Below are 13,806 nucleotides of genomic sequence, written 5' to 3' on the forward strand. Positions count from 1 at the left end.
TTTCGGAAGTGGACATCAGTAACATTCGACTCCGTTCGATAATAAATTAAATGTCTGATGTTTGAAATGAATAACGGTAATATTCTGCTCCGTACGATGCAAAAATAAATAACAGATTGTAGCTTTTACATTTGGAAATGATTAACGGTATTAATCCGCTCAGTTAGATGCTAAAACAAATAGCGGATGTTTGCTTTCACGTTTGGAAATGTTTAAGGATAGCACTCAGCTCCAAGATGCTAAGATGAATGTCGGAGACGGGTTGTTTGCTTTTACATTTAAAAATGATTCACGGTAATATTCGGCTCCGTAAGGTGCTATACTAATAAATGTTGGGTGATCGCTTTTACAATAAGAAACCAATAAGGTAACTTTCAGCTCTTTACAATGCTAAAACAAAAGTTGGATGCTAACAAAATTTAATGTCAGCAAATGCTCCCACTTTTTCATTTCAAACGTAAGTTTTGACCTCCAAAATATATAGGCATCAACTTTTATAATAATCTCTACGCCCATTTGCTAAATCTTGATACACAGAAAAAGACGATTGGATTTTCTATTCATTTGTTTTAGACATGGGCATCTGTATCACTTCGAAAATGCTTAGTATTAATTTTTCTATGTTTAGTAGGACCGATTTAGTTTTTCTAATGTTTTTCTTGACTTTGTGTGTGTGTGTGTGTGTGTGTCACCAGACTTTACTTTCGACCACCAAAAAATAAGAATTAATGATACTGGTGGATAAAAGTTAGTGCGGAGACCTGTTTATTCTATTCTTTATTATGCTCGGCCTATACTTCCAGATCATATACCACACTATTTTCATAATTGCATTGCTGGAGAAAAAAAATCAGTGCTTGCGTTCTCGGGGAAGAATAAATGAAACAAACTTCGTGAAAGACAAAAAAAAAGTTTAAAAAAATAGAAATTGATGTTTGGACAGTGGACCGTGATTAATGCCAAAGATATAACTGTCAACACCTAAGCAGGTGCCCCACGACGGTTAAGAAATCTACGCGCTCGGTATGACTATCATGATCAAGAATTAAAACACAGAGGTTAAAGAAAAGAAGATGATGGGGCCAGGGAGGTGAGTTCCTCTCACCTCCCTGATGGGGCAGAGCGTAGTGCTATCGTAAGCACTCCATTGGCACGGGTGCTATGTGCATACCGTGTACGTGTGTAGGTAGGTGTCGGGGATTTTTCTTGTCAGCTGTGTACCGGGTATTTCTTCGGGCGCGCGATTGTTCTGGGCCCCATTTCATAACAGATGTTAGGATGACAACTCTTGCTGGAATGACCATTTTCCACAGCAAACAGCCAATCAGGAAGCTGTATTCTTGTCGTTATCATGACAATAGTCATTCCAGCAAAGAGTTGTCATCAAATAAACTCTTTATGAAATGGGGCCCTGGTCTCAGAATATTTACAGTCGAGTGTGAAAAGATTTGTGACATGTCTTCGCTGTCCACGCGCTAATCGGAGATACTGAGTGATTTCGCAATTTCGATTCGAGCAACATGCTGGGAAAAACAATAAGTTAATTAAGATCGGGACAGTAGATTTCACTTCGAGGTAACCGAACTTCGAGTTATTTTTTTTTCAAACTACGCGTCCGACGTCGAGGTATCCGAAGTTGACTGTATGTCATCAGACATGACAGTGTCACATACACCTTTCACTGAGTTTACGTAATAGGAATAATTGTAATCTAATTGGGTTTATTTAAAGGGACGTTCCAGACGATTTTCATAATTTCACATCATGTATAGTACATAAATCAACAGCTCCATGTATATTGTGGAATCTATTGTGGTTCTTGAACAGAGAAACAATACTTTGAAAAACCTTACACAAATTACACTGAACAAGGATGATGACATAGGAGGTTCACATATTTCAGAAATGTAGCAGTGTAATTCCATTACAATACCGCTTGCTTGCAAGTTCACCTGTGTATAATCTATGCATGCCTTCTTCTTTTGTTCTGCTTCCTTGAGCCCCAACTCATGCATTCTTATGGTGACTCTGCCATGTCATCATCCTTGTTCATTGCAATTTGTTCTAAATTTGGAAAATATTCTTATTCTTCATCCCAATTGTCACAAATTCTAAAACTCTGTCCTCAGTATAAGTAATTTATAGTTGTTCAAATGTAAAAATCTGAAAATCATCCGGAGGTCTCCTTTATTAAAGATCCACAGATTTCCCTTGCTATGTTGAGATTAATCTTTATTTTGTATGTGATCTAGTTTGGAATTTTTTTATTATGTCAGTCATGTGGACATTGAATAATGTCATCGGATGTTTATAATTGTTTGATTTATGGATCAATAAAAGAACTGTACTATATGGTATTACATGTACCCACAGACACACACACACAAAAAATATTTTGTGCACATGGGATATATCAGTAGGCCCTATTTTGTGGGCTTTTTAAGCAATGTGGATAACAATCAAATAATTTTTGCCTATTATGTGACAACCACACCTTTTTAGTCAGTTTTAATGTGCTACATTGGCCTACTTTTGAAAAGCTGGCTTAGAAATTGCAGTATCACATTGCTCATGTTGCAAAACAGACTTGATGAACTGACTTGGCATAATGGCAACATTCCTGAGGGGGAGATTTGGGTGAAGGTTGGCGGAGATAAGGGCAAGGGAACATTCAAGCTCATGATCCAGATAGCCAACGTTGGTCGTCCCAGCAGTCTCCACAATACCCGTGTGATCTTGCTATTCCCTGGAAAGGATTCACCATACAATCTCCAGGTGGCATTGAAGTCGGTGCAAGCACAAATCGAGGAGTTATCGCACTCCTGCTGGAGGTATGAAGTCTGGTGATACAGTGCACTCCTGCTATAATGAACACTGTGTGCACTCCCGCTATAATGAACACTGTGTGCACTCCTGCTATAATAAACACTGTGTGCACTCCTGCTATAATGAACACTGTGTGCACTCCCGCTATAATAAACACTGTGTGCACTCCCGCTATAATGAACACTGATATAATGAAATTCCAGTTACAACAAAGTAAAGACTGAGGTCGTTACATTATCAGCTCTATGTTTTTATTTTTTATTTGTTCGGATAACGAAATTTCGATGACAAAAGAAAAGGCCACTGTAATGTGAACAATATGCCTATCATGATTGTTAATTATTCTTAATGTTCTTGTGAAAATTATATATTTCACCATCACACACATTTTTGTGAAAGGTGATATTGTGCAATTTTCAAGAATGGACGATAAGTAATGTAAAATGTCACAAATCAGTCATTTTGCCAATGTGGACAATGTACTCTATTTATAAGGTTCAATGAAGGCAAACAACCCTTTACTGCTTTCTTTGTTTTAATTCTTTAGGCCTGCACTGAAACTATTGATTCATGAAGACACTCAGATACGAAATGTTGTTTTTGTGCTGCATGGCGCCATAAAATCTGTATTGTCCAATGTTTTCATCTTAAGGGAAAAGAAGATACGGCTCTTTGCGTTTGGAGACTGTGAGTACCTGACACGCATGTACGGCCTATCTGGACCTAGTGGTAAGCAGCAAGTAAATCTATGTAACTTTTATAGATATTTGTTACCCTGGACATGTAATGAGTTAAAAAAAAATGCCCACTTTTCCTTGAATATAAATTATTTGACAAATCAAAAGACTGTATTATTGTTTTTCTGTCAAATGACCAGTAGTTGCATTATTGTAGAAGCATGACTTTTGCACACAAAACAATGACAGAAACTTAGAATTTACTTGCAAATATAGTAGATAGACAATAGCACCGCTTGATAGTCAATCACCACATAAAATGCAAGCTACATGTGACAGGAATAGAATTGCGAAGAAAAAAAAAACCACTTTCATTGAACTGTGCACTCCCATTATAACGAACACGTTTATAACGAACACGTTTATAACGAAATTCCGGTTACAAGGAAGTACAATTTAGGCCGCAAAATTGTCAACTCTGTTTACTGGTATTTGTAATGTTTATTCATTCGGTAATAACAAAATTTCGATATAATGAAAGAAAATTGCCGGTCCCGAGGACTTCGTTATAATGGAAGTCCACTGTATTGTGGAATTTGACGATTTATCAATCAGTTTTTTGGTGGGTTTGTGCATTTGAGCAGAATATGCGAACTTGGCACTCGGACAACTGAGTCTGGAGTGCGAACGTGGCTTTTAAGTTAAATGTTCAAAGTACAGTTTTTGAAGGCTAAAATCTGCCAAGAGTATGGTCACAGGCATAGTTTCTTTTATGTTGGGTAGAAGTATAGATGACAATCAATATAGGAATTGACGTTGTACTTCACCACTTTTAACTCTTGCAGGGCGTCATTGCTGTCTGCACTGCTCAGCAACACGTCAAGATATGAGCATTCCACCTGCTGAGAGGAAGGCTACCCAACAAACCCGTACACTTCAGAGCTTAGACGTGTCCCTCAACAACTTCACGCAGCATGGTATTGCGAAGGAGGCTAACAATGTCATCCGTTCACCGTTTTTCCGAATCCCGATTGACCAAGTGAGCATCAATAATATCAATACACTAAACATATACTGTAAACATTTCCAAAAACAGTAAGGGGACCAAAGAATATAAGTTTATGTTAATATGGAGACACACCTGCTTTTGAATCTCACATTTAAGGTGCACTCAGATGGTTCCATGCTTGCATCCTGCCATCTTTGTGCAATGCTCATCTGTGTTCAGTGATTGGGCATTTGATTCGTCTATGCAGTAAGGCTTTGCTATGAAATCCTGCTTAAAATGCAAAGAAATATAAGAGATATGAGAAAGGGAGGTTCATGTATGTCTACAGCTCAGGCTTCAAACATCTCATTTCTTTTACACTAGGTGTGCCCACCAGGACTTCACATTTCCCTGGGTCTCTTTTTGAAACACTTTAATTCGATGAGTGGCAAATGCCATGAACTGGATGTGAAGATCATGGAGAGACTAACAGTGAGTGGAACTGAGCTGTCTAATGCCAAGACGGCTTACAAGCAAGCCATGAGGAAATTCTCACTTCAGAGCAAGGCTAAGGAGCTAGAGGAGGAGATTGATGACTTAATTCAGCAGCATACCACAATTGCCGTGTTGTATGACACTGAGCCTCCTGCAACAATTCTGGAGATGGCTGATGAAAAGAGGAAGGAGAAATGTGAAGTGGTAATCTTTCATGACTTTATGAGAGCTATGATTTATATTTATTATGTAAATTGATTTTTCGCATTTGTTTCATAAAATTCCCAAAGCAGATCCTTTGAGAAAAGTATTGATCAAAATGATTTCTCCGTTATCTAGGACAAGGAAATCTCAAATTTGCCAGAAGTCAGATTTGGTACAGGCCCTGTCATGACCCGACTGGAAATGGTGCTCCAAAAGCTAAAGGTGTGCCGCCAAGCATACGACAGCAAATCCTTTGTGGGAAACCACGTACACAAGTGCCTTCAGGTGAGTATTTCTCTTCTGCACTAGAAAACCAGGTAGCAACAACAACAACGCTAATTAAACTCAATGTCAGGGCTTCTGTTCCTTAAGTATCATTGGCATTAGTAAGCTTTGTAAGTGATATGCACCGTGTATAGTATCTTTTAATCTATATCCTCTCTTTCATTCATTGAGTCCTAATGCATATAAAAAACAAATGGGCTGTACACAAATTTGATTTCCAGGGTATTGGTACACTTAACAAGAGCTATTTCACAAGTCCAAGAAATAATGCAAGTCCAGAGTCAACTTCGCCAAAAATATGTGCAATAATGATACTGTCTTATCATTTCCTTTGTTAAGTTTACACAGTCATTCATCTATTGGTAACTCTACTGCTATCCTCCATGAAATTGTGATTTACTACAGTAAATACTTCATGTATTCTTGTAATTTCTCTGTCTGAAGAAGCAGCTGTAATTTTGTTTGGTTCATATTTTGACCTCGATTGATTTCCTACTATCTCGTAACAAACAACAACACAGCATTATGTTAAATCCTAGTTCACCTAGCACTGTCTTATAATCTCTGAAGCTGCATTTCCTCTCCTATTGTATATATACAACAGCCCCAAAACGTGGATTTGCTTACCGCTTCAATCACTGAGACTGTACAAGAAGCTTGTCCACATGACCAGTCTCTCCATCAAGAAGCCTTTGATGTCGAGTGCAAGTACAACAAGGTCTTCAAGCTCTATGGCCAATGTCACAAGGCCATGAACAGGGCTGGCTTCATGAATGAAGAAGAAATACATCAACTAGGTGAGAGAAAGTGTCTTTTTTTTTGGTATTAGCATTTACTCTGTCTAAAAAAAAATAAGAGAAATCGTATACATTGTAGATGTATCTTCTTATAAGCCAATAATGGTGGAAAAGACAAAAAAAAAATCACTATGCAGAGAGTATAAACTCCTTTGTTTCCACACATTTGTATTATCTGGAATGAGAACCTGTTTCTAATTTTGACGGGAAGACTAATGAAAGTAACAGCTTTGGCATAATGTTAAAATGTAATTATTTCCTCTACAGATGGGAACATCAAGGCATACATGACATTTTGTAGACACACCTTCCCTAATGAGACGGTTACTCCAAAACAGCATCTCCTAGAGGAGCATGTTGTTCCCTTCCTGAGTCAGTGGAAAGCTCCAGCTGGGCTCCTAGGAGAACAGGGAGGGGAGGCTGTTCACAGTCAACTCAACAACATCCTTGACGATCTGCGCGGGTATCATGACGCCCTAAAGCGTCAACTTCAGTGCGTTAAAAATCAGTGGGTTGTCAGCAGCCCTCAAACATACAACAAGTTCAGCAAAGACCGTTAGATGGTAAGTTCAGTACATCATAGATTGTATTAGATTATATTCATATCTGTCATTTCACTTACACCACTGGAATGGAATCCAGTTTTAGCAATAGCACTTCAATATACTTCTCATGTTAGAACAGTCTATAGATGTTTGTAGAGGAAACTTTTCACAGAATACTCTTCCTGTGCAAAGAATATTCTATCCATGCTCTTGAAGGGGAATTTCAGACTGTTTTCATAATTTCACACCATGCAGTACCTAAATCAATGGAGCCATAATATAGATTTGTGGAATTCGGTATTGTGGTGCTTGAGCAGATAAACCAATACTCTAAAAAACCCAAAGGAAATTACACTGAACGAGGATGATGACATAAAAGGCTCACATATTCGAGTAAGAATGTAGCAATGTAATCCATTACAGTGCATTCCCGTTATAACGAACATGGTTATAACAAAATTCCCGTTACAATAGAGTAAAAATGTAGGCCCCACCATTATATGCTTTACGGTTTTTAATGTTTGTTTGTTCAGATATAACAAAATTTCGATTTAATGAAAGAAAACTGCTGGTCCCAAGGACTTCTTTATAATGAGAATGGAGTCTATGGTACCACTTTGCCTGTAACTTCACATGTGTAGACTGTATGCTTTCTTCTTTTATTTTACTTCCTTGGCTATGCCATCAACCTTGTTTATTGTGATTTCTTGAATTTTGAAAATATTCTTATTCCTCATCGCAATCACTATTACTTCTAAGACCATCTGTCTATCATAACCAATTTGTAGATTTGTTCAAATGTCAAAGTCTAAAACAATCTGAAAGAGTAGTACACGTGTAGTCAAATTAAGAAAGGGAGAGGCAAAAAGGGCATTGATACAGGCATTTGCTAGTATTGGAACCGTATCATAATAATTGTAGTACTACACAATGTATACACCTTTTAGCAACCATTATTACAAATATAAAACCACTACATGCAACTACCAGCACTGTAAAAACATCGGTGTTAGATTTAACACCACAGGTGTTAAATCTAACACCGATCAAACTTCAATAAAGGACCACACCCACAGGTGTTAAAAATGCACTGTGATGGTGTTGAAAAGTGTTCACCTGACACTTCGTGGTGTTAATTTGACACTGTATCTGGTGTTATTTTGACACTGTACTGGTGTTAATTCAAAAATGACACATGGTGTTGATTTGATATTTGCTGGTGTTAATATCAATGGTTTAACACCCGTCCAGCTTCAATAAGGGACCACACCAGCTGGTGTTACTTTGGTGTAAATTCATTTTCACATTTTTTCAAAAATCTAGTATTTTAATGTAAAATTCTTGATCGTCTTGTTTAAATTAAAAATCAACAAGAAGTGCAGTTACTAAGAAACTCTTCAAAAAACAGTTTAAAATTTGGAAATGACACCCGTAGGTGTTAATTTAACACCATAAATGAGCACCGAAAATTTAACACCAGCTCGGTGTTCACTATTTAACACCGGACTTTTTGCAGTGAGTAGTTATCATATTTCAACACTATGATACTCAACTCTGTGGGGGTTCCATGTTAGCTCTTCAGTGCTAGCAGGCTATTGTAGTTCATTTCAATATCTTCAAAGATGCAGAAGAGCTGATCTGAGACTGTCTCGAGTCTGTGTATATACAGAAGATAATGTATTCAAGCTTGCTTTTATCCTTTTCTTCTCCAAAGTGTAGTACAATTCATGTATAATGCTCATTGCTGATTGCATCTTGGCACAGATCTTGCCCTTATTACATGTAATGTATCTGTCATGCTGCACTAAATTTGCACAAAGGGTGGACCTTTATTATTTTCATCTCGACTTGCAACTTAAATATTGGCATGACTTCTATAGCTAAGTCCTTGCTATTGACAGTTCAGGTTATATCCATCTCAAGTAACAGTAAATTATAGTAACCCTAGGCCTAGCTAGAGTACTTAGTACAGTGTACTATAGTCTATTATAGTTACACTGTAAGAACCTAGTCTAATTTATACAACTCATGAACCCCCTAGTCACTGAGAGATCCCCCCCCCCCCCAAGGTGGTGCTTGTTGTCGATTCCTAGAGACACCCCCAGGGAAATTGTTTAAGATTTTGATCGCCTATGCAGGCTTTGGAAGACAAGGTTTTGGAAGGGAAGCTAGGAAAATTACCCTCTAAATGAATGAAGAGTGCCGAGTTGAAGAGCGTACACAATTTCAGCACCTGCATGGACAGGAATGATTTAGGAACTTTCTCATGCTGAGTACTACAGAGAAGATGTACTTCCTGCAGCACTTTTCTTCTCTCAGGATCCAGCTTAGGATTTGTACAGATGGACACGTCTAATAAAGAAAAAAAAGGATACTGAAATAAGTTGTGTGTTAAGTTGCGTATTTTGGAGAGAACTAGATAATGACTCATTAATCATTTCTTAAAAACACGCCTCGTAATATTTTAAAATATCTGATAATTCTTCGAATTCTGTGATTATGTAAAGTGTATATTGGGGTTGCCTAGTTGAAAATGTTCAGGAAATCTGGAAATGGGGGTAATTTTAAGCACGATTTTCGGGACCATTTTGGATTTCTAGCAGAGGTTAAACATTTTATTAGTTCTTTTGTGCTTTAAAAATCCATGAATACATGTTCTTTTGAGTTCCATATGCTTCAAAACATGTATTTTGGCATTGAGATATTGTATTCTGGTTGTGTACTTTCAAAGGTATGGGAAACACAATAAGAATTGTGGCCAGGTCGGTTTTCAAGAAGACCCCAAATATTTTGATTGGTAGCTTTGTGTTTCAAAATCTGTGAATAAGCTTATTAATGGCAGCAATTTTGGACCACATCTTGAATTTTCGATAATGCTCAAGAGGATTTATGAGGGCTTTAGGTATGTTAATCTAGACCCATTTCCGGACCTATTCTCAAAAAGAAATCATGTTGTTATTAAAGTATATCTTGGTTTAAGCCTGCTAGTAATTTGGCCTGATGCTTTCAGCCTACAAGGGGAGACTTAACCCGTAACAGATGCTATACTTTCTAGGAAACATGTTCTTGACCTTATCTCTGATGTGTAGGGCAGTTTTGTGTCTGAAGGTTACTGTCAATTCCTTGTCTGTGAATATTGGTGTTCTGACATCCATTACACTCTATCTTTGGCACTGTCCTTTTCTTTCGATAGTTCTTGAACACTTTTGCCCGGGGTCTTCCTCTTGTGCAGTAAATGCCCATTTCCTGCATTTTGTAAATAACTGTGTTGATTAAAAACTTGAGGAGAGCAAAGAAAATCAGAAAATTTTATGATCCATTCCTGACTGTCAAAACAGTCGGGCTAAACAAACATGATTCTCACAGCTTCGCTTAATTTGAAGATACCGTACACTATAATACCTATTTTTGTGCTGAAATCAGCAATTGTTCTAGTCCAGCTACTTAATTCTGGCATGTGCACTTCAGCTTTGTTTTAACACATTTGCACAAGAGCAGGCATTTAGGCAGGTGCACTTCACATCCAGGTGGAAAACATCGTTGGCAAGGGGCAGCGTGGTCCAAACGGGAAGCAGCTTGCCATCCTCTTCCTTCTATCCATGGTCCGTTGGGTTGTTGACAGGCATCATAGACATGTGGGCTGTTGCCCAGATGCTCAATTGAAAGACACTTCTCTTCAGATGTTGATACAAGGCATCTCTGCTTGGAGGAATTCTCTCCATGTCCCTAGTCTTCTGTGAGAATGTCCTCATGTGATTCCTTCAAGTAGGGCCTACTGTCAGTATACAAAGTTCGTTGCCACTTCTGTCAATCTAGGCGATATCTCAAATGGATTGTCAACAATACTTCCAAATTGTTCCATTAGGGACGGCACTTCATGCATCAATATGCAGCAAGATCGCTTACCCTTGAACTTGAAGGAAGAAGTACATGTACATGTACTGTCCTCCTTAAGAATGCGTGTAAAGGGGCCATGGTCTTACACGTTGTTGTACACAGGTTTGTGGCGATACTGTTCAGGGAGATCATTTTAGTTGTCTTTATCACTTTGATCGAGATCCAGATTTCAGTTGCCGGATTCAGAGCTTTGATGTATGGAAATTACTCAGAGTGATTACGACAGCATCAGTGTCTCCATTATACACCATTCCAAGTGACAAAGATTATAGGGCATGGAGCAGATGTACTACAACACGTTTGCCAGCTTCTTCATGGTTGCACTGATTCATAGGTGAACTGTTCTCAGCATGGAGCAATTGATGACCTGATGTGACATAGACACTCTTGTCATCAGGGAAATACTCTGCTATGATCTAATTGGACAGGAATGAGAATAGTTCCTTCATGTTGTCGTTTGCCAGAACTTCTGCCAATTTCCTGAAATTCTAATGGAACAACAGCAAGTTGTTTCATTTGATCGATGCTGTGAGAAGTGTGTCATTGGTAAGGCAGGCACATGCTCACTGAAGTTGTTGTACGGATCTTGTTCAGTAGACTCAACTTTATGGACAGATTCTGCAGCAGGCGGAGACTTACACCTTGTTGTCTAAGTTGTCTAATATAACCAGAAATCCACTGAGCTCATCAAAAGGGTTTCCATTGCTCAGCAACACCTCCACCAGATCTTTGGCATGGTGTAGAAATCAATTCTTAGATGCAAATATCCTTTCTTATGATGGGGGAGCTCATCATCTTCATCAAAATCATTCTCACTCATGAACTGCTCAACAACATGGGTAATTTCTGGCCCAGTCATGATCCAGCGTTCCAGCATATGGGGGGTTCTCTGTGGCATCAATAAAGCCACCAACTCCTTTCACCCTTTTGTTGGCTCGCTTGTGTGCTTGATCGATGGGAAATGATGAATACCCATGATTGTTTTGAGTTGATTGTTTTGAGTTATTGGCCAATGCCCCTTCTTAAACTCTTTCTGGATGCTATCTAGTTGACCTTACAGGTCTCGGACATCCTTGATATTGGTATCCACCTACCATATTCCTGGCGATATACAGCAAAGTACAGTGGCACCATCTTCCCCAGGGTAGTAACCATTAGTTCCAAATTTTGCTCCCCTTGTGTCCGTATGAACATAAATATGGTCTGTTGATACTTGTGTACGGGTAGGCAGAATTTGAATAATGGACTCTCTTGGGAAGCTACCATGACCTAATCCTCAAGAGTACCCTTTGTTCCACTGTGTTCATAGGCTCGCATCAGAAGGCTGTGAAGCACTATGTACAAGAGTAGCCTGATGTGCATGTCTTGTTCTCTTTGCATTGGATGATCTTAGAAGAGCTGTGGCTGCCGATTCTGTCTTAACAATCACGGTTTTTTCCAGGGCTCCAGGCCATCCAGACCCATGCAGCACCATAAAATCATTACACTGTACAATGTGGAGCCCATATAGCATAACCACATATTTATGTTTGTTGTTGTTGTTGTTGTTGTTGTTGTTTTTTTGCAAGGTCATAGAGTGGTTGGCCCACTACCAACACAGGGACTTAGTGTGAATTGAGGTGCTTAGTCCTTGCTTTCACCAGTTTCATTCCATGTTGAATCATTCTTGGAGTGACAGCCTTTTCATGGAAAAGGGGCTCGAGGGCTTCGATGCTTTTTTTTTCCCTGGTTGTCTAACAGTATTCGGCTGCATGGCAAAAAGACCACATCGCTGGTATGTCTATTTCTGTATCACAGTGCATATATTATTAGAATATCATTAAGCTGCAGCCATCCATGCCTGTCTGTGCTGTTTCTCCTCATCAAAAATACTTGTTGCGCATCTTTTATCAGAGGCTGTGCGCGACAAGGATTTAGCCTACATGTGGTACAAACATGTGCGAACGAAGTAAGATGGGTTCACTGCTGCATGCTCCTGTTTTCCCTGATTTGATACGTAGACATTCATGATTTTGTGATGAAGGAAACTGAAATACACCTGTAATAAGATACCAATTCCATTGAAGCATGAGTTTGCAGTGCGTGATATATGGGATTTTTATTCAGGTTACCCAGAGCCGAAACTGTGAAGATGTCTCGATGCAAATTTGTAAGACAGACTATATTCTGCACTAGTGTTGTTCCTTGTCTGATCTGCAACAGCCTGTGCAAACAGCTAATGAGGATATAACGTTCAAAAGAAGAGGGGAATAGATACGGTCTGCGATGAAAGATAAATAAATCTCTTGAAGGTTTAAATGAAAACATTGCAGCCGGAACCATTGAACCATTTCAGAAATGTTTTATTTAAAGAGAAGTAGTTTCAGATACATATTCTATAATAGAATTTTGTACAGCAGTGTCAAAATTCGCCATTTTTCATGTACATATATGTGTATATATGCATCCCACTCTGTAGTTGTCTTATAGCTATCATGAATAGAGACTGGACTGTTGATAGCATGGTAATGTATTCCATTAAATCATCCATGTTTCCTGTGCGCACAAAGACTTTTTGATTTTGTCCGATCTGAAATTTTCATTACTACTACAAAGAGGAGAATTACGTCTTCAAATTGTGCGATGATATGAATTCCAATACAGTGTGTATAATGTATTTTGAGAAAGTAAAACTCTCAACTCTATGAAAATAATCATGTTGTATTCTGTGAGGGTCTGAGGAATCGTACTTGTTTTGAAGTTAAATAATGTTTTCTCATGATGAAGATAATTATGTTAACGTGTGGTTAGTAAGAGGCTTGACGGTGCACCACGTATTCTTTCTTTGGTATATTTGGCATATGTACAAGTATGACATGACCGGTCCCTCTTACGTTGTCTGAAAGTTTTTATCCTTTAGACATTTTTAAGTTGAATATTTGTTCTGATTTCTTGTAATTCTCAATTTCATATATCCCATACTGACTCTTATTGATTCATTTTATATGTGTATCTTACTGAGTTGATTATTCATGTGAATTGTACTCTCTTGGGATCCATGGAAGAACAGCAGTGTCCTTGTTGATACAGCTGAATGGAAAATCCCTCAGTAT

At 38.4% G+C, this 13,806-nt stretch overlaps 1 protein-coding gene across 1 annotated transcript; it reads left to right on the forward strand.

Moving 5' to 3' along the window:
- The first annotated feature begins 1,076 nt into the window (after positions 1–1,076).
- LOC139740359 (uncharacterized) lies at positions 1,077–6,832 on the forward strand. Its single transcript, XM_071650953.1, has 8 exons — positions 1,077–1,090; positions 2,586–2,831; positions 3,479–3,555; positions 4,349–4,542; positions 4,876–5,190; positions 5,326–5,475; positions 6,080–6,272; positions 6,540–6,832. The coding sequence occupies exons 1-8, from the start codon at positions 1,077–1,079 to the stop codon at positions 6,830–6,832; spliced, it is 1,482 nt and encodes a 493-aa protein (XP_071507054.1).
- Positions 6,833–13,806: the final 6,974 nt, after the last annotated feature.

Source organism: Diadema antillarum, unplaced genomic scaffold, assembly GCF_040938485.1.
Source record: "Diadema antillarum isolate AM-2024a unplaced genomic scaffold, OU_Dant_1.0 seq00000849_RagTag, whole genome shotgun sequence".
Taxonomy (NCBI): domain Eukaryota; kingdom Metazoa; phylum Echinodermata; class Echinoidea; order Diadematoida; family Diadematidae; genus Diadema; species Diadema antillarum.

What these genes read in the sequence shown, in the direction of transcription:
- LOC139740359 (XM_071650953.1), top strand. An exon ending in CGGCCTATCTGGACCTAGTG is followed by an intron (nt 3,556 to 4,348) that starts GTAAGCAGCAAG and finishes TAACTCTTGCAG; the next exon opens with GGCGTCATTGCTGTCTGCAC. An exon ending in GGAAGGAGAAATGTGAAGTG is followed by an intron (nt 5,191 to 5,325) that starts GTAATCTTTCAT and finishes TCCGTTATCTAG; the next exon opens with GACAAGGAAATCTCAAATTT.